The sequence below is a fragment of the Apostichopus japonicus genome, chromosome 4 (genome assembly GCF_037975245.1).
Source record: "Apostichopus japonicus isolate 1M-3 chromosome 4, ASM3797524v1, whole genome shotgun sequence".
NCBI lineage: Eukaryota > Metazoa > Echinodermata > Holothuroidea > Aspidochirotida > Stichopodidae > Apostichopus > Apostichopus japonicus.
Genome location: NC_092564.1, coordinates 25078155 through 25100983, shown reverse-complemented (window position 1 = coordinate 25100983; position 22829 = coordinate 25078155). Strand labels below are relative to the sequence as shown.

The following is a 22829-nucleotide window of genomic DNA, read 5'->3' as shown; positions in this document are numbered from 1 at the left end:
ATTGGTGGAAGAGCATGGTCTTCAAGGGTACAGTACATGCTGAATTACGGAGAAAGCTGATCATGTATGCACTGCATGCATGTAAACTTACACTAAAAGAGGGTACTTATCGGGCTGTGCACGCGTGGTACAGTAATACTTCAGTATCCAAATTATGGTAAAGACCAAGAACATAGGTTCCAATTCCGTACGAAAATCGCTGTATGAAACACGGACAACAAAACGCACAATGTTGGCACTTTGGATGGTAGAATGAGAAGGGCATAGACCGGGGGGGGGGGTCCGGTCATAGAGGACGCACAGTGTTAAATGGTTACCAGTTCATTCTAGGCACGGTAGAAGGAGAGTGCTAAGGTTGTGGGGAGACAGGTAAGCGAGGAACGAAGTATATTCAGCTTTACTAACTCTCAGCAAAAATGGGATCCGGAAGCTCCTTACGTTCTCAAATTATGTGAACAAGGCTTTCTTCATTGCAGACTACTAGTGGTATCGCTGTATACAGTTATTCAGCCAGGTGTATTCAGTAGCAGCTCAATTGCCATAAATTACACAACATCCTCACTACCTAGAGCTATGACTGAGAGCAGTTTAGACATTTGGTCAGCGATCCTGTATCAAGGGTGATTTATTACAAGCCTCTGATTTATAAGCATAGACATATAAATTAGTAAGATTTAAGATTAAAGATGTGTGTTTCATGCACCAAAATAATGCACAAAAATGCCTCAGAATGTTCTCTCTGAAACAATGACAAAAAAGGTGAGGCTACAACAGTGTTTTATAAACAAATCCATCTAGTACCCAGCACTGGTTTCCTAAACTTTCTACACAATAGCCTAACTGATCTGGCAGCAGAAGCAGAAGAAAAAAAAAAAAAAGAAATAAATTTATAAAAAATAATGTTTCCGTTTCAACATCGTCGTCGTCAACTTCAATATCTCTAGTACCTACTGTACTTACATAAAAACACGATGGCAAAATGGCCTTGCCATTCAGCAGACTGACAAGTAGGCCAGACTGATCCAGTTAATTCCTAATATGCCACCTGTTAAGTCACCTACCATCTTTTTTTTTTTCATGTATTGAGCTTAAAACAACGATAAACTCTGCTTCTTACTGATCGAGAAGTGTCACATAAAATTATGATGGGGTGATTTTATTTTATTAAATGTTGTCTTTCTTTCAATGTTTTTGCCACAGAGAGAAAGCAAACTAATATAATCATACCGTCTGTGAAACCTTTGGAAAGTGAAACTGACAATTTCAATCTGCATGGACGTACCCTGGGGAAAGTACTCTTTAGCTATGCCAGCCTACTACACTGCATTGATGATGGGTGTGTTTGTCTCTCTTATATATATAGTTTACTAACCAGGTACCTAGATAGAGAATCAACTGAAAAACTTGTCCATGCTACCATTTCTAGTAGGCTTGATTATTCAAACTCTCTTTTATATGGAGCAACCTTGTAACAACTTGCAAGATTACAAAGGAATTCAGAATACAGCTGCTAGAATTGTTACTGGATTACCTAGATTTAACAGCACAACCCCTACACTAATCAATCCACACTGGCTTCCAGTTAACCCTCGGATTGACTATACAATTCTGATACTGGTGTTCAGGGCATTAAAGTATGGTACGCCCGAATATCTTCACGACCTTATCCAACTTACTGTTCCTGTGACACGCACGAGAACTTTTGGTGATCGCAGTTTCTGCTATTCCGCCCGCATCGAAAAACTTGTAAAAAGGACGAAACATGTATATAAGGGAGAGAACCCCCTAACCGCGAACCAGCGGAGGGGGGAACAAGGCTACGAGGTACACCCCAAGTCATGAGACTCAGGGAGCGCACGTAGCAACAACTGGAGGAAACATGAAAATATACAACAATATATGAAATCAAGGATACTCCCGTCTTAACATGAAAAACAACGAAACGAGCCGACTATCTCGATTGGTTAGGAGATATCGGAACGTGGCTACAACTACGCTACAAAAGTGAAAACCCACACTGAAAGCGTAAAAATTAACGAAGTATATGAAGCAAAACATCTTATGTTAAGTAAGAAAAGCTGAAACACATGTACATACGGAAAAACATGCCTATCCGCGTAAACAAGGCGGTATAGGCAACGCTACAAATTACGCTACAAGGGGAAAACCCACACAAAAGCGTAAGAAGTAACGAAGGTACATGAAACAAGCAAACATATTATCTTTTAAAGTAAGAAAAGCTGAAACATGTACATACGAAAATATATGCCTATCCGCGTAAACAAGGCGGTATAGGCAACGAACGAAGTAGTCTCGCAGAGCTACTACCTGTTACCCTAAAAACGTTACGTAAGAAAAAACGAACGCATGGGCGAGAGTGTACACTAAAAACAGCCCCCAAAAACACCCTTCCCTACAAGAAAAGGATACTTATCAGGCTGGAAAAGATCCTTGGAAGTGCAGAAGTCCTGATAGGAAACTTCTAGAGTATAAATCCAAGGTAATCCGGGCGAATTTCGCGAAAATTTTTCTAACTCCGAAAAACACATTGAGACACTTTGTGGGTAGAAAAATGAAGGAAGGCCATTTGGGCCAGTGAGGGTGTACAGTGTTAAAAGATTACCAGGGCATTCTAGACACGGTAGAATGCGGTGCATAGGTTGTGGGGAGACAGGTAAGTGGGGAATGAAGTAAATTATACAATTCTGATACTGGTGTTCAGGGCATTAAAGTATGGTACGCCCGAATATCTTCACGACCTTATCCAACTTACTGTTCCTGTGACACGCACGAGAACTTTTGGTGATCGCAGTTTCTGCTATTCCGCCCGCACTTATGGAATTCTCTGCCAGTCCATCTGCGGGAAATTGATTCACAATTCAAACATGCTTTTAAAACTGATTTATGTTCTTTAATGCTACACATTATCTGTAAAGCGCATTGAGCAACCTTTTGGTTGGATTCTCCTCTATATAAGACTAATTATTATTATTATTATTATTATTACTTCAGTAAGCCGGGTGGCTGGTCACAGAAGATACACAGACTACTGCTGGCTTTGCTACAGTATATTGTTACTCCTGTTATTCTTGTTGTGCGGTTCATCTTACTCTTGCTGTTCTGTTTCAACCATGAATACCCAATTGCATTCTGGGACAGCAGTTTCCATGGAAATTAGATATTATTGCACACTTTTTTTTATTTATTTAATTCCTTATGATTTGCATATAGGCATCATCCAGTTGATAATTAATTAGGCAAGTCAGACGTCTATACCGTTTCTATGTTTCCAGGGGTTGTGTACAGGTTGCAGAAGGAAACTGCTTAAATTTGTCAAGTAAGCCCTCTAGACAAATTGTGAGATGGAGGGGTTCCTAATAAATAGAAGCAAACAATCTGATTATCTCTTTCAATTTAATGACCTAATCTCACTTCCTTACAATTGAATGCTTATGTTACAATAGAAAAGAAATATACTGAAACGATTGAGGCATAAGAAGCCTAAAGCATACTGACGCATACTAACACATACTAACGCATACTAACACATACTAACGCATACTAGTTAACACATACTGACGTTAAAAAGTGAAGGAGACTTTACTCAATAAATCAATTAATTAATTAAACATCAGTTAGGGCATAATGGTTATTTGTTTTCACAAACATAATACAGTATTACTTATAAGTAAAAAACGACACATCAAATACACAGAAAATCCAAAACACTGCAACAACAAACACACAAGCCAAATCCAACGGACATCTGGCAAAGGCACTGCGTGTTATCCAAAAAATCAGTCAACTATTTGTAAAATCAACGAAAGAAATTTTATCCCTGCAAATGTAAAAACTGTACATGGTAAACAGCGAATCAAATGTAATTCACCTCGCATGAAGAAGGCGCATCAATTGAACTGATATATATTCAACCGTAAGGACGAACTCTGAAGGACATGTTCCGATCGAGAAAACGCATGTTGGCACCTTAAATGGTAGAATGAGAAGGAAGGGCAACGTCCGGGAAGCCAGTCATAGAGGGCGCGCAGTGTTAAAATGTGACCGAGGACATTATAGGCATGGTAGAATGAGGTGCTAAGGTTTTGAGGAGACAGGTAAGCGAGGAGCGAAGTAAATTGATATATTCAACATTGAAGAGCTTTACCTATAGTAACTATTCAAGATGGAACCCATTATATGTCCATTAACAATGTGTCAACTCTTATGCAAGTGACGATTAGCTGCACAAACTAAATGCGATATTTCCATGATTGTAAATAAACCGCAAAGATTTCCCTTCAGACATGTTGACCAAGATGTGGAATTAATCTCAAATGTTGCCGTTGGCAGTGAGACTGCCTCCATTCTTACAGATTTACTGACACAACAATTCAGTCATACAGTACTTCCAGTTCGTAGTTCTACGGATACAATTGATTTAAAAATAGCTCACAAATAGTCCCAGCAACGATTTATTCTAAAATGGCAGTATATCATATGTGTAACACACTGCAAACATGTATTAAAAATATTCCACATTGTACAGCCCACCTGCCACATCCTGCTCCACTGTGTGTGGGCTTATATATGCAAACTAAGCCTTGATCGCAAAAAACTTTGTATTTATATGAAAACGCAGCTTTGCAAAGCTGTCAAGGGCAAGGCTGAAAATTGTCCTATTGCTGGGTCTCAGATATCTATCTATCTGTCTGTAGGTGTATGTATAGACAGACATTAATACTTGTTCGTAAAAACCAGGAGTATCTTTGCAGATTTATGACCATAATACAACCGTACAGTGAAAATGAACACTTTCACAAATTTAACATGTAACCATCATGGACAATCCTTAAAGGATGACTTCATGCAAAAAAATTAATTTAGATACAGTATGTTGTCGTGGTAGACTGACATTACAAAGCACTACCAAGAGCCCAGGTTGTATTGTTATGAACCACTTCTAAGGTTTGAGAAAATGACCCAGGTTTAAACAGCTGAGATTGTTCATCAGTTTTAAAGTCTCAACTTGTGTTTGCCAAATTTTAACTTCGACCTTTCCAGCTTACTGCCCTAAAAGCTCAGTGAAAACAACAACGAGTTATGCAATTTTCATGTTAATAACCATTATTTTTATTGAGTTATCCGTCGTTAAACATTTTGAGCTGAATAAAATTTGCCAGATTGTTAAACGAAGTCCGTACATTCTACAAACTTCAATCAAAATATGCAAGGCCCGCCCCAACAGATCATAAGCTAATCAAATCTTTTTTGTTTAGTTTACGACCGTTAGGCCTGTGTGCTAGCCTATGTTAGGTCCATATTTGCATAGTATCTTTTTTTTGGTCTTACCGATGTAGCTTGCAAAATTGTGGCATTTCCTTCCATTGCAAAGAATAAACAGGTATTTTCAGACATTTCCTCCATGAAATTAGGTAAGAAAAGAGGACAATACTAGTAAATATAGGTTTCATTTGTGTAATGAATATGCTGATATGGGCGGTCGCAGTGATTTTACAGTAAATCGTTCGCGCCATAAAGGGCAACAGAAAACAAATTTCTTTCTTTCGATTGCGACAGCTTTTCTCCATTAAACCCACCTGGTCAGAGTGCATAATTTAGAATAAGAAACATTGATTCTGCTTCGGAAGTTTGTTTTCCGAAATTCATCAGCAAACATGTACTGTATATTGAGACTTTAAGTGACTGAGTGACAGTTTTAAGTGACTTATTATACACAGACCATTAGGTCAGATGCTCAGATGCAACACAAAAAACTTGATGGGGAAAACAAACCAACCAATTTATGGTCTCAAATGAAATACTATACATGTATCACAATTTCTTCATCTTCAATTTTAGCCTTAAAGGAACATTCCAGAGGTTAAGAGTATTTCAATAGGGAATATCTTGAACACCGAAATAGCTTTAGAAACATTACCAACAATAAACAAATTCTTCCTTTTCCTTTACTGCTTGGACTATAACAATTTCAAGACTAACATTGTGCCTACTATGTGAAAATCATCCCGGGTATAAAAGGAAGTATAAAGAATCCATCTACACAAATATCATGGTTTTTTTTCATTACTGTAACATCACTCTCTGCAATTTAACAAAAAATTTAAAACTCAAAATTTGAAATTTATGATTAATGTGAACTACACTTTTCCTCATTAAATTTACAATTTAATTAAATAATGAGTTTGGCTAGATTCTACACAAGTTTTCTTGACGGGCAATATCGATGGATGTTAAATGTTTTATGAATCTGGAGGTGCTTTGAAATCTTGTGAGGACTACAGACCTTAATTAGAGCATGACGTTAATTTCCTGCCTACTGTACTGTCTATAACCTGCTGTAGCGTGCGACTGCGCACAGATTGCAAACATTTTTATACAGGACGACAATGACATAATACCACATTCAGCCTAACATCTGCTGTCGTACAAATATATATGTCAGCAAACGAGCAAAAAGTTTGATTATTTGTTTGAAAACTGCAAGAGATGATCTGTTATTCTTCAGACAACCATCATCGAATGGCCTGCAAAACATTCACAGCAAAGCAGGTCTCTGCATGAACTGTGCCACTTACAGTAATCTACTTCAGTAGTACCTCAATGGTTAATTACTCAAAACAAAGCAAAGTGTCAGTACGTTTAGTGGACTGCATATATGATATTGTACCAAGCCTGCGTACATTATCATATAACAAACATTTCTCTTAGTGAGTAGTTTCTCTTCAACATGTTTAATGTGACATGATGATGTAATACTGTCATACTAGCTACAGTCAAGTATGTATACAGGCTACAGATAGTAGTGGAAGGTTGACTGTAGCTACAGTAACATATATATAAAAGTATACAGGCTACATATAGTAGTAGAAGGTTGACTGTAGCTACAGTAACATATATATAAAAGTATACAGGCTACAGATAGTAGTGGAAGGTTGACTGTAGCTACAGTAACATATATATAAAAGTATACAGGCTACATATAGTAGTGGAAGGTTGACTGTAGCTACAGTAACATATATATAAAAGTATACAGGCTACATATAGTAGTAGAAGGTTGACTGTAGCTACAGTAACATATATATAAAAGTATACAGGCTACATATAGTAGTAGAAGGTTGACTGTAGCTACAGTAACATATATATAAAAGTATACAGGCTACAGATAGTAGTGGAAGGTTGACTGTAGCTACAGTAACATATATATAAAAGTATACAGGCTACATATAGTAGTAGAAGGTTGACTGTAGCTACAGTAACATATATATAAAAGTATACAGGCTACATATAGTAGTAGAAGGTTGACTGTAGCTACAGTAACATATATATAAAAGTATACAGGCTACAGATAGTAGTGGAAGGTTGACTGTAGCTACAGTAACATATATATAAAAGTATACAGGCTACATATAGTAGTAGAAGGTTGACTGTAGCTACAGTAACATATATATAAAAGTATACAGGCTACATATAGTAGTGGAAGGTTGACTGTAGCTACAGTAACATATATATAAAAGTATACAGGCTACATATAGTAGTAGAAGGTTGACTGTAGCTACAGTAACATATATATAAAAGTATACAGGCTACAGATAGTAGTGGAAGGTTGACTGTAGCTACAGTAACATATATATAAAAGTATACAGGCTACATATAGTAGTAGAAGGTTGACTGTAGCTACAGTAACATATATATAAAAGTATACAGGCTACATATAGTAGTAGAAGGTTGACTGTAGCTACAGTAACATATATATAAAAGTATACAGGCTACATATAGTAGTAGAAGGTTGACTGTAGCTACAGTAACATATATATAAAAGTATACAGGCTACATATAGTAGTAGAAGGTTGACTGTAGCTACAGTAACATATATATAAAAGTATACAGGCTACATATAGTAGTAGAAGGTTGACTGTAGCTACAGTAACATATATATAAAAGTATACAGGCTACATATAGTAGTAGAAGGTTGACTGTAGCTACAGTAACATATATATAAAAGTATACAGGCTACATATAGTAGTAGAAGGTTGACTGTAGCTACAGTAACATAAAAGTATACAGGCTACATATAGTAGTAGAAGGTTTACTGTAGCTACAGTAACATATTAATCAAGCTGTACAGGCTACACATAGTAGTAGAAGGTTGACTGTAGCTACTGTAACATTTTAATAAAACTGTACAGGCTACAAATAGTAGTAGAGGGTTGACTGTAGCTACAGTACTTAACATATTAATAAAGCTGTACAGGCTAAAAATGGTAGTAGAAGGTTGACTGCAGCTACAGTAACATATTAATAAAACTGTACAGGCTACAAATATTAGTAGAGGGTTAACTGTACAGTAGCTGCAGTAACATTTTAATAAAAATGTATATACATGGACTAATTTGTAATTTGATGTTCCTTTTTCTCACAATTTGCAAAGGGCCATACTTCCCTGCCCATTACATCCCTTTTACTGTGGCCCCTCTTATCTCCATTTTTTTCAACCTTTTGATGTTTGCTGCAATGCCCTCAAAATTAATTTAATTTTGGCAGAAATGGTGATATGCCTCAAATCCATAGCCGTCGCATTAGGCCTATCACTAGGTTGTTACGTTGTAAACAGGTCTCGGAATATGGTCTACAATTTTGCTCAAGTCAATTATGCACAAGTAGATCGCAAATTTTTCATGTGAAAAAAAAACAATATTAGAGTAGTTTCTAGTTGTTATGATTTCTTTACATCAAGCTGGTAACATCCGACAGTAATTATATAACAAGTTACAATGGTACCATTTGCTGTTCAGTTTGATTGGCCTAAGCTTACATTTTCTAAGTTGAACTTGAATGGAGTTAAATAGGTAACGAATAAGGATGTATAACTTCAAGTTTGTAACATATCTAGTTGTTCATAAACGGAATAATACTGAAAATAAGTACAAAATAATGTCGGAAAGTAATGAATATGTAATTAAAATTTACACTTTGGTAAAGATTGAAGGATGGATGGTTTTGACTGATATACTTTTTGAGATGGATATTTTGAGTAACTATTCTTAGCACATTTCAAGCCATTAACAGGTTACATTTTTTTCTTTCCACGAAATTCCAGAGGTGATTTGGTACATACAAAAAGATACATAAGAGCCGTTTTTACAATGAAAGCAAAAGGAAACAGAGGAAAATCACAACAATAATTGTTTCTATCACATACTTTATTGCCGATTTCGTATAAACGGGATATTTTCTTTTTTCAAATAATCGGAATCGGCCCAATAATCGGTAATCAGTATTTGCTGTTTAAGCATTACAATGGTTTGAACATATAGTACAGACTACATGTATAACTAGGATACCAAGATAATTAAGCCAACTTGCATTAAATTAATTACTACAGAGTTACTGCATAAAAACATTTTACAATACTTTACATATCTTTGCTTTCAAGAGCAAAGCTACATAAATTCAAATCCAATAAAAAGCATCACAAGTGGCCTTCTTTGCACAATTCATCGAATCAGTCCACTGCAAAGTTGCTTTTGTTCACTGTTAAGTGAAAAATCCATCCCTCCTCCACTCTCCTTTGAACATTTCCGTTTTTCATAATCATTTTAGTCATAACAAGATAAACAGTGACAACTTTCTGGACACTCTCACAATTGTGCAGTCCTTGTTGTTTTCTAGTTCAGTGTTAATTTTGGTTTCTGCTGATACTTGTCTCCCTAGTCCCTCTCCCCCCTCCCCCATGTCCCCCTCCCAATGTCCCTCTCCCCCTCCTCTTGCCCTCAAAGTCCAAACAGGTAAACCTGATGTAGAAAACACGCTTCATTTTAGCATTCAGATTCCTAAACATGAAAGGGCATTGAAAACTGAACGAACCCTACTTTGACCAAATTCATTGAGGTTGGCAGTAAAATTGAGTTTGAACATGAGTGATGTTTGTGACCATTTATAAGACTTTCTAGCATATTTAGCCCTTGGCATTACTCATTACAGGTTTACAAGTCCAAGTAAACACTGTACTCATTTTCAAGATCACATCTAGAGGTGATCTCCACTCAAGTTTGACAATTTAATGTCTTAGAATATATATACAATTCCACTGAGTCCTGAATACATCTTGTTTTTGCATTGAGCAGGAAGTTTGATGACATTACCAAGTACCAAAACTTCACCATAAATCATGTTATATTCCAAGCCTCAAAACTCAGGATATTAACTGGCTGAATGCCAGTGAATAGCCATCCAATTCACATAGTATCATACAATAATATGGGTATCATAATAACATACAGTGATATAAAATATCTACAATAATATGGTTCAGACAGTACTACACATTTCACATAGTATCATACAATAATATTTTATTATAATAATAAAATATAGGTAAAACTTATAGTATTATTACATGGTACAATGATATATTATGATAAAATTTTATTGTAAAATTTTGTTTTTTTAATATTACAGTACAAAAGTATTGTATACTATCATGTGAATCGGCCAGACTTTCGATGTTTACCAGCAGGAACTTACATTTTACTGACATTAAGAACATTATATTTAAACAGGTAGGCTACAACAATCATCAGTAAACAGATCACATGATTTTCAATATGGTCGACAGCAATAGTATTATTAAGCCTTGTATTATAGTGCTTACTATCAGCAAACATTACATGGGGCTACTATCTGCATGTGTGCAGTAATTTGCCAGCGTGAACTTGACTTTAGCAAGCAGACTGTTTGAGCACTTAGCATTTTGTGGCTAACAAGTGGCTAACATCATGAAATTCTTGGCCCGTATATTCACACACATTTGAATACCCATAAATCCTACTGATCTATGATTTAACCCATTTGACTGCACTGAAGCTTTTAAATACGTACTAAATCACTCAATCTAGCACAGGGAAATTCTGCATCGCACAAACTAAAATGTTTTACCATTTCCATTGCTGCCAAGGTACAGCATGCATACAAACCACCACACTGTAGCATGCATACAAACCACCACACTGTAGCATGCATACAAACCACCACACTGTAGCATGCATACAAACCACCACACTGTAGCATGCATACAAACCACCACACTGTAGCATGCATACAAACCACCACACTGTAGCATGCATACAAACCACCACACTGTAGCATGCATACAAACCACCACACTGTAGCATGCATACAAACCACCACACTGTAGCATGCATACAAACCACCACACTGTAGCATGCATACAAACCACCACACTGTAGCATGCATACAAACCACCACACTGTAGCATGCATACAAACCACCACACTGTAGCATGCATACAAACCACCACACTGTAGCATGCATACAAACCACCACACTGTAGCATGCATACAAACCACCACACTGTAGCATGCATACAAACCACCACACTGTAGCATGCATACAAACCACCACACTGTAGCATATACTGTAGTACACATAACACTTTTGGTCAAGTTTTGGCATGCGCATCTATTCATACAGCGATGTTGCTGCCCTGCCGAGATACCTGTATGGTATCGATCACACAATCAGCTTTATATATATATACGATGACTTTTAACAATAACCTTCAGTGTAGACGCCATCAGTCCTCACATCACTACACACAGCTCTGTTAATCATATACCTAAGTTGATCAGACATAGTAAATTTCTACATCACCCTGCACCTATTCAGGCCTGAGGTAATTCAGACCTTTTCGAGGAGGTCCCTGGACACAAAATTAAGACCCTAGATCACCTGCAAATTAACCGGCTATCGACAACAGCCTAGGAGGGCAAAGGAAAAGGATATATAGTCAAATGGACTGAGCACTTCAGTCGTGTATGTACTGTACTATAGTGACAATGTTCATGCAAAAGTGTAGATTAAACTTTACTGCACGATTTGGGAAGTTGAACAGGCTCCACTGCAATTAACTCAGAATCTCTTCTTGCTCTCTCTCTCTAACAGAAATAAGAAGAATATATGCACAGGTATACCTGATAAAGGAGGGTAATTGATTGGTAGCCGAAGGGCATTCAATTTAAATGTAAAGTAACTACATATATTATAGCTGATGATCCTTGGTAACAAGAATGGGGGATACAGTGTCAAAACAAGATTCAAAATGTTGTTTGTCAGTTACGGAGGCTACTGCAGTGTACAGTAAGAAATGCAACACTAAAATCTACGAGATGATAATCGCTAGGATAGTGTTCCTTTACTATTAACTGTTGGTTTATGCAGCTTCTGTTCGGCAGTGTCGATACACACTTTTGTGGTGCACAGGTAGTCTGCATACTTGAACCAGCAGTGGTTTAAACTGAACATTAACTATATTTTCTGGGATTTCATACAGTAGCAAAAAGCTGTTTGGGCAGATTATGGGCAAATTGCACATAGAACTATTAAAAAAAACTTATGTAAAAAACTTTACTGGAGTGCGAATCAAGAATTTTTCCATGTTGAAAATTATGTCGATCACAAATATATCTATCTCAAACTGAGCGATTGAATAAAAAGAACGTTATCTGGTCCATATGTGGCACTTGCCAATTTTGTTGATTCTAGTCAACATTTTACGATCTTGCTTAATGGAGTTGATAAATGAAGTGTACCAACATATATCCATGAACAATAAATGCAAGCAGATGTTTTTAATTTTCCATTGTCACATGGAAACATTCCCAGCCTCCAAGACAAGATTGTGCATATCATCAGGTCTGTGTCTACACTGAGTACCAGCATGCAAATTATGGTACCAGCATCACAAAACCCTTTCTCAGTACTGGATAAGAGTTTACTATGTACAGTATAGGACCAGAAGCTGCTACCTTTACAACTTACATGCTCTCTCGTCTTCCTCAGAAAAATTACACGCGAGGTTCTCCCCTGCTTATAAACGTCATTTCTGTTAACTTTTATAATATCTACTGGGCACGGATCCAGGGTTTTACAAAAGGAGGCTCACTTCGTGGGTTCCCCCCTCCCCCCCCCCCCGCAGCTATGATTGTCGAAGGCACAAAGCATTGACAGGGGTTCTTAGGGGCCCTCCCACAGGAAAATTTTGAAATTGATCACAGAAAGATGTGATTTACTGGCATCTGGCAATCAAGATAAGTACACAAAAAACATTTTCTTGTGGTTTCATGCATTATTATATATTGTGACCACTCTGCAATTTCGGAATAGGCTAGCCAGTAATTACGATCGTGTATCCGTCAAAATGGCCAAGATTGGGAAAAAATCATGAGTATATGCATTTACCAATTAAGTTGATGCCTGAAAAGTGAAAACCCAATGATTGTGCATGAAGCACATACATATTTTAAGAGGGCTGTCATGTCTGATGGTCAGCATAAGTGCTGCATATCATGGCAAGACAAGAAACAAACGTTACTGCGTGCGAAACACACAAATAGTATTGTTGGCTTATACTTGGGTTATAAATGGCATATTTGACACGTACGTTTAACGACCAATAACAATGCATGGAGGAATAAACATGAGGGTATTGCCCGCAAAGAGAACGCAAAAATTTAGTAATTGTGTCTGATCTTTTGGTTATAAACACAGCACATTCGGTACAAATGACACAAAAATGCTGTGACAAGACAGGAAGGAACAACACTACTGAGTGTGTAGCATCTTGGTGGGGGGGGGAGCAGGGGGGTCCTTCTCCATAAATTTTTAAAACAAAAAACTTTTAGATGCAATTTTCTGGCATCTGGCAGTCAACAATACTACGCAGAGAAACATACTGTAGTTTTCACATGGTATCATGCGTCGTAATGCTCTGTTCTGTTAAACCCGTCATAAAAATAGAATGATAGGATAAGGTTAGAATGTGGGTTACTGTAAAGTTATTAAACATAACATACCGTATATAATATAAGGGCATCGACTACTCATGGTTGTACTAACCAGATCATCATATAAGTATGAACTTATAGTTAATGATGCCCATGAGTTTAAACAACAGATATATGTCATATATCATCATCATCAGATGATTAGATCATCCAGATAATCAGACAGTATGAACTTATAGTTAACAATGCCTAGATGAGTTTAAACAATAGAGATATACGTCAGGCATCATCATATAATCAGATCATCAGATCATCCAGATAATCAGGCAGTATGAACTAATAATTAATGATGCCCATGGGTTTAAACAACACATATGTATGTCATGTAATGTCTCAAATGTAAGTTCTAATGAATATATATTCTCTTTGCTGATGATACAAACATATTTTTTTTACAGGGAATGACTTGAAAGGGATCGAGGACACAATATGCTGTGAATTACCAGCTTATCATGATTGGTTTTTCTGCAAACCAAAATGTCACTAAATTATGTGGACAAAACCAATTACATTATTTTTATTATTAACAATAAGTAGTCAAAAATGATACTGTTATCTTAAATTAAACCACTAAATAATATTTGCATTCACAACTTGGTAGGTTTTAAGCAAAATTTCTTGGTGTCATTATCAATTCCAGATCAACTTGAATATATCATATTGACGATATTTCCAATAAGGTTGGTCGTTAAGGGGACTGGTATTCTATCAAAGTTATAACATTTCCTTCCAAAAAAAATGTATCGTTAGCTCTTTGAATCTTATATTGATTTTACCACAGTTGACATACTGCTAAACCTGCCTGGTCTGGTGCATATAATGTTCACCTCAACAAAGGAATACTTTAACAAAAGAAAGCAATTTGTCACTATGAATGCTAAACATATGGATCATACTAGTAAATTGTTTTCTCTAAATTTACTCAAGCTTGTTGATCTCATACATCATGCCAATATAGCTACCGTTTGCTTACCACCTGGTTCATAATCTACTTGTTTGCTTCTCCAAATTTGCTCAAGCTTGTTGATCGCAAACATTTTTCAAACAAATTTCTTTACCTACAGTACAATTACAAAATCCACAATTATAACACTAGGTCCGCTGATAACCTTCACACTTCACGTTTTAGAACTCATACTGCCAAACATTGTTTGAGAATACAAGGGGTGACCCACTAGACAAGCCTGCAAAGGTCTTCTTTTAGGTCACATCCTTCTGCAATATACATCAACATCATATTAACTTATACAGTACTTGTTCCATATATACTGAATGTAAATATGTACATAAAAGAGATAAATGAAATTAGGTCATCAGAAAGTGGATTCTTTAGCACAATCCGTCTGGGGTGGGGTGTGGCAAATATGCCAATGCCTTTGCTAGAGTCTAGACGAATATCCCGAATAAAATGTCCAAAAACACATTATGTCTGGCCACCTTTCCATTTGGCAGACATAATGTGTAGTAGGCAGGCCCGCTGAGTAAATATAATATAAATTTCCAGGGTGGGAAACTCCATACAGTGTTACCACTGTATTATTGCAGAGTAGTCAATCACTATGACCATTTATCTGACAAAATGGCTAACATTAATTCAGAAAATCCAAGTGCATGCATTGCTATTCTTCAAAGACCAAACGTTCAAGTCTAAATGGCTGATATTATGCCCCCTTAGTGTGACACACTAGGGAAGTATCTTCGTTCAACGATGTTCCGGATCGAACGGTGATTAAAAATTTTAAATGTTGCTTGTGAGTACACACATCTCTTCACTCTAATAAGCAAAATAGGTTATTTTGATTAAGCAATGCTTATTTCGAGGAAGTTATTTTTGTGACTTTACCATAATGTCCTTCAACAAAGCAATGTGATTGACTTGTACTACAAGAAATACAGGAACTGCTGGAAGGCACAGCTCGGAATATGGCTGTCATCAGTAATGGCTGTCATCAGTAATTTTCATGTAGTGTTCACACTACCGGAGCGTAATTCAATCTTACTTAGGCACAGTGTAAACGCGCATTCAAATGAACAAATCATAATTTATAATTCGACATTCTCAGTACAGTGTCTTAAGAGAGGAAAGTCGATGTTGTGCGGATATCATATCATACCTACCAGTGATATAGGCCTAAGTAACAGTCACATTGATAGGACATTTTAATGAACAAATAAGGGGCGGGAGGGGAAGGGAGGGGAGGGAAGGGGATAGAGGCATAGTTGGTAGAAAATTTTTTTTCCATCATTACAAATTAGCTATTTTGCTCCCATTCACTACAAGCTTTGACCATAGAGATATGGTGCACTTACCACTGTTGGGCCTCAATCCATTGGGCGCAGTAGTAACGGATCTCCATTGGGAACTGCATACTGTGGTAGAGGTTTTGTAGCTGTATCAGGGATTCACCCTGCAGCTGTTGTAATTTCATTATCAGTGACATAGCTCTCAGACCTTAGAGCTCTCATCAGTGGACAGGAACTTACAGTCAATCAACCTAGAGAAAGAAAAAGATACCATATAATGTCAACAATACCGAGCATACCCACCATGGTATATGAGGTATACATGCAAACAAGTATGTGAAGGTTATATACCCGATTACCTAACAGTACGAGAAACACACTGAAAGGAAATTGGAAGTTAAACAAGATCTTCTGGTGCCTTCAAAGTTGATTTCTTAGCGAAACGAGCTGGTAATGTTCTGAATCTTGAGGCTAAAAGCATATCCTCCTAACAAGTTTTCAATTGCGAGGATGTTAATGTTTTAAATTTTGCGATATCTGCAAAAATGATAACTGACGACAGCAGAATGGATACGGACGTCATCGGGGCATTTTATAAAAGATTAACATTAAATGATGATATGAAGAGTGGAGAGCACTTTAATAGCTCCAATGCAAATAATCCAATGTACCTGGTTTGAAGGATAAATCAACAAGATGATTATAAATAGACCAAGTGAAGCTCGCAGACCGCCTACTGTGATCCAACTTCCTGGAGTAGTTGAATGGTTTAGCCAGTCAAAGTAGTTTACAGTCAAATCGACCATGTCTCGAGTTAGGGGGATAGATATATTGAGATGGGGTTTGGGGAGATGGGACTATTTCAACTAGCAGTGTGGATGAAATGTATTCCTCTTCCAATATAAACTTCACATTGTTCGTCACCAGGAATTCTTTCCAACACGATACTGCAAGAAATGTCGTCACAGGATTGACGATAATAATTGCAAATCATGTGAAATTGCATATAATTTATCCACATAATAACTAACTGAAAAGTGACTTAAATCTTCTATATCAAGAAATCACATATAGGAAACAATGAAGCTGTTGAAATACACACATGATATGTAAAGTAGACACACATACAGTATGTGTAGGGAAAAGCAATCACCTGTATTGCAAACCACATGGAAAACATTCTCCACAGTTATATCACACAGACCACCTGCTGCTGTATATGATACAATGCATGTTATTAGTGACAATGTCATGATCAAAGCCAAAAGCAAGGCCCACGTTCAATTACTGTACAGCTAAATCCAACCAACTGCTTTCTATTTCAAAGATGATTATAACTGTCAAAGACAAAATTGATACTCAAAATGCAAAATGTAGTAGGGCAAGTGTAATTTTTCAATGTCCATAAAATACTGTAGCATTTAGGTATTGTAAATCTTCTAGAGAATTACAGAACTGTTTGTTTGTTCAAGAGCTAACTCGCCATGGCACTGTATATGTTAGAATGCAGTTGTTTATTTCCCTGCATGGTCTATCAAACAATGTTGATGCAATCACCACTGTGGTAAACAGTTCTATGAAAAAAATGATTTATTTGACTGTTATTCATTAGAATTAGGAAGAGCAAAATGACCGGGGAGCCGGTCATAGAGGGGGCGCAGCAGGGTTAAAGGGTTACCGAGGACTGGTAGGTGGTGAGGAGACAGGTAAGCGAGAAGCAAAATAAATTTCATAGTAAAAGGAATTCAAACTAAAATAATTAGTATTAAATAGAAAACTTGGAATAAAATATGCACATGTTCAACAACTAAATTGGGGCTTGTAGGAATTTTTGATAAGCCTGAGGTACTTCACGTGGTATATGAGTATAATTAGCTGTTGAATATGATCTAAAGGCCTGTATACTCAGAATACTAATTCTAAAGATTTCCGACGAAGATGCGCTTACCACATCCGATGTGACAGGGAGATTTGACAAAGGTCCTTACCTGCCCTAAATTGTCCATTCATAAAATTAAATGAAATATACTTGATAATTGATACTAATAATGATCATTTACTAAAAATGAAGAAAAAGGGGAGGGATTTCTTCCAGAACAAATGAAACAGTCATTCAAGATATTCCAAGAATAATATAAAAAAAATAAAAAATATTTACTGAAGCATTGGTTCCAGGAATATAAACCAAAGTGGTTGTTAGAAACCATTGATCACAAATCCATTCACCCTTAGCAACAAGGTTTATCAATTGGAATGTCAATTGATATTAAACTGACTGACCAGTACAGTTTCTTTAAAAAAATAAACGAACAATAATGCAAAGTTCCCTCCCACCCCATACGCACCTCCATACAAGCCCCCCTCCCAACAAATAACTACACAACTGCAAAGATGAATGGCCATTTATTTGTTTTACACATGAAATTTTTTCAATAATTTATGACAGACAAAATACATAAACAAAATTGATATGCAGCATGTATAGAGGAAACTGTTCTCTGGTATTTAATATTAATAAATACAATGTTATTTTAAGATGACCTTTAAGTTGTGGTTAAATTCTTCTATTTTCTTCCAAATATCCTTCAAGTGACATGGAATGATTTTTTAAAGGCAGGAAACCGGAGGGGAAGAAGCCATACACTATGTGTTAAAGGTTGGAAAACGTTTTCCACTAAGGGAAATATACTGTATGTCCATGTTGAATTTAATATGTTGTAGTTTATAATGATATTTCAGCTGACTACTACAATACCATATATGGACTGAAAGTAGCCTGCCTAGGCCAACTTTGTGGCTCCAATTTTGCAGACATTGCTAACTCACTAATTTATACCAACAAATGGTGCTAAAATGTGCCAAATCCAAGCCGTGACCTGCCTACTGTAGGTTTCCTTTAATTTTGGTTGATTGTGTATGGAAAGACCCACTATATCACATTCAAAGATAACTGTACAATTACAGTACCTGTTACTCATAAGAATTATTTATAGGGAGATGGGATGGGTATTATAATTGTTAATATTAATTTGTGGGGGGAGGGTGAGAGGGGGGTTTGAAAGGGGGAATGGACTGCTAACTGACTTCAATCTTTTAAATAAAAACAAACTACTAAAGGATACATTAGAACCGAAAGTGGTTCTGCCAAGTTGTCATCTTTCATCAATCTGTATTTCGATACATTCGTGAAAGTTTCAAAATTTGAAATTTGTCATGACATTAAATATGATTCATACTATGATTTTGCAATATCCTTGTTTAGAGGCCTACAGATCATTTATCATTGCATTGACACTAAATTGTGCAAGGGGACCGATATATGTGAACAGCAGGAGTAGGTTTTGATGAGGTGTAAAATGGGGGAACACTATCATTGCAAACGTCAGAATAAACTTGAAGCCTATGAGATACTGTACCGATGTTGTTTTCTAAATATAAGGGAGGCATCTTCACGTTAATATCCTGCGCTCACCAAAATATGTTTTTGGCCCACCAATAACTGATAACCAAAAAGGGCACACAGGCTTCTTACAAAGTGACATTTAAACCAATCACCCTTAATGGGTCACTATACACTACCGTACCTTTATAAGCGATAACAAAGAAAAAAATGATGAACAACTTTTACAAATTTATATAGAGGACACAAGATTTATGAGACAAAATAAACAACGGATAGAAAAAACAAAACAGTCCTGAGAAAATCCACATGCTACTCGTTTATAGCCCTGGAGGTACAACGTACTGTAGCTTGGAATTCCAAGACCTCTGATTTGAATGGCAGTGCTCAGTACTACACATCAGCATTAAAAATAAACCACCCAGTGGTGTTTTTATCCTAAAATGCTCCAAAGGGACGTAGATTATCCTAAAACTGTAAGTGAGGTCTTAAAGTCCTAACTACTGTATTGTCCCCTTTGAGCCTAACAATTAAAAAATCCTTTAAATATGGAATTATTGGTATCATTGTAAAGCTTAATGTTTGAAGAAGTTTTTGATTGCTAAACTTTAATGGAATTTATGTGAAGTTAACAAATGCCTTGTGCATGATTTGCATATCTAATTAAAGGAGTGTGACATATAATGGGACATTTAAATCTTAATGAGTTACCTAGTGCATTCAATTATTTTAATTCTCCTTTTGGGAATTTATTTACCCATCCTTTGCAAACTTTTGACAACAATGCTTACGGTTTATTAACTAATTAATTTTGCTGATTAGATCATTTCCAGTGATGAATGTCCGAAACTGCGTGTCACGTTTTTTAGAAGGTATTTATATGTTTTAAGATTACGGATGTAGTTGATATACTGTATATTGTAAAGATGTTATGTAAAGTTCTAATTTACATTAACTGTTATCAAAACAAATATAATTTGTTTTGAAATTATGATTCACACTAATTACACGATTTATTTTAAAAAATGTGACGTGTGGAGACGCAGCGTGACGTATGGGACATATTGTCTGTTAGCAACCAATATTCCTGAGATTTACCCAAGTTTTGAATCTTTGCACACGAATCTGTCCAAACCAATTTTAACTGTACTATATACTTTTAATTAAATACAGTTGCATATATGTCATTGATTGATAATCCCTGATTAGATAAAAGCCCATGCATTGGTTTGTACGGTGGTAGGGTGAAGGGATTTAGTGTGGTGAGCAGTTCTTCAAGTAAAGCTGATACGTGGGCTAGTGTGTAATGCAGTGAGTGTCAGAGACATACATGTGCCAAGACTTGTGATGTCTATGAGATATATTAAGAGTCATGTCAATACTAGCCACATGCTCTGCCAGTGAACAACAACTTAACATCATTGGCACCAAACCATTGCATGGTACAAAACATACAAGATGCACTGTAAGATATATACTCCTTTTTGACCTATAAATACTGTTACAATAAATATTGCAGCAGCCATCAAACTCTTTCCTAATGGCCACAAAGTTAATAACTGTGCAACCGATGTTACAATACCCACAACCATCATTTCATAATAGCTTGGCAAACAGTCAAAAGTTAACTCTTCCAATTAAAACCATCCAGATTAGCCAAATAGAAGTAATTGCTGTGAGGATACCAGGTGAAAACGAAACCAATGATGAATAAATGATCTTGACAAGAAGGGTATTGGGATGCTGTATACTTTGACATTTAGTCTGCTACACATGCTGGATGCTGTGGCTAATAAATTGGATGATAAAGTGTAGGCAAGATACAGCTCAACTGGATTCAACAATCAATTGTACAAAGAGGCAGGTCTATGCATATTTACTGTACTGTAGTAGATGGACATCAATCAATTTTAAATGATTCATCTTTTACAATACTGAACAACTTCCCCCATAACCACTGGTCTCCACAAAGGACTGAGTATATCACACTGTACAGTATATACAGGGATTGATGTAATACATAACTTCCTGGGGTTTTCTTAGAAAACCATGGTTAACCCTATGCTGCACTCATAAAGCTCACGCATAATTGAATTTACCATTTACTGTACAGTATTTGCTACTTTGAAAAGATTTCTCTGAAAACGAGCTTTGCCCCTTTTCATTCTTTCATTCATAAACTTTACTATCGATAGTACTAGCTCAAATATATAGGATTTATAAAAAATAAAAAAAATTGTACACATATATATTGGGAAAATCTTATGTAAAAAGACTGTTAGTTTTCAACTGTAATATTTAGTCTATTCATGCGTGGGGATACTCTAGAACCTGATCAACCCTATTAACCTTGTTGGAAAGCTTTAGAGATAAGTTTAAGAGGCATCAGTTTTATTTTCTTACTAATTTCTCTTCAAGTTCAAACACAAAGAAAAAAAATAGAAACAATTTGAATGACTTTTCACTTCACTTGGTTAAGTTTAATTAATTTCAAACTCTACATGAGTCACTCCCACCCAACCCACCAGCCACTACCCACCCACCCCCACCCACCCCTCTGCCTCCCACTCCCATAAAACTACTATAGGGTTTGGAAGTAGATTCCAATGGAAGAGCAACTGAATCCTCCAAATTGTCATTAAAACTGTCAAAGATTTCTTTAATTAAATTCTGAATTGTTACAGTACGATGTCTACTCATTATCAGTTTCCAATAAAGAAGACAAAGTGCGACCTGCTTACCACAAGCCAGAGTTCCCGGGCTTCCTGACTGTCCTGTTTAAGCATTTCAAACTGTAAACATGTACTGTACAGCTGCAGTGATGTATTTATAGCTACACTTCAACCTTAAAACAGGTAATTGTACTTTTGATTGCATCTAATTAGGGGAATCGAGCACATTCTGACCTCAACTTATTAAAGTACTGTTTGTGGGTATTGAAGAACTACAATACTTACCTGTATCTGATTTACACACACACACATACTTAAATCTACCTACAGCAGCCTACAAAAGTTGGCACAATTTTAATTTTAAGCGTATGAACAGTAATTGAGCAAGTTTTATAGTATGCACAGCTTTAAGCTGCGGAGGGGAGAATCAAAATTGTAGAATGAGGCATATTCAGACTAAAAGTTAGGTCTATATGCAAGGTTATGCTAAAAACCAACTTTCACATCTTTGTGCATGGTGGCCTGACCACCTCCACTGTATAAAAAGATCAGAATTGATTGGGAAAAGGGGCCTGATGGGAATTGGAGAATTTGGAGTTTGAAAATTCGTAACCACAATTATGCTATTTC

At 36.4% G+C, this 22829-nt stretch overlaps 1 protein-coding gene across 3 annotated transcripts in view; it reads right to left on the bottom strand.

Moving 5' to 3' along the window:
• Positions 1–22829, bottom strand: part of LOC139966914 (signal transducer and activator of transcription 5A-like) — a 74292-nt gene that overhangs the window by 43353 nt on the left and 8110 nt on the right. For all 3 annotated transcript variants that reach the window (XM_071970391.1, XM_071970389.1, XM_071970390.1), the window contains exon 2: positions 16194–16378. In XM_071970391.1, coding sequence (XP_071826492.1) covers positions 16194–16324 — 131 coding nt within the window. In that variant the 5' untranslated portion in view covers positions 16325–16378. The remainder of the gene's footprint in view (positions 1–16193; positions 16379–22829) is intronic.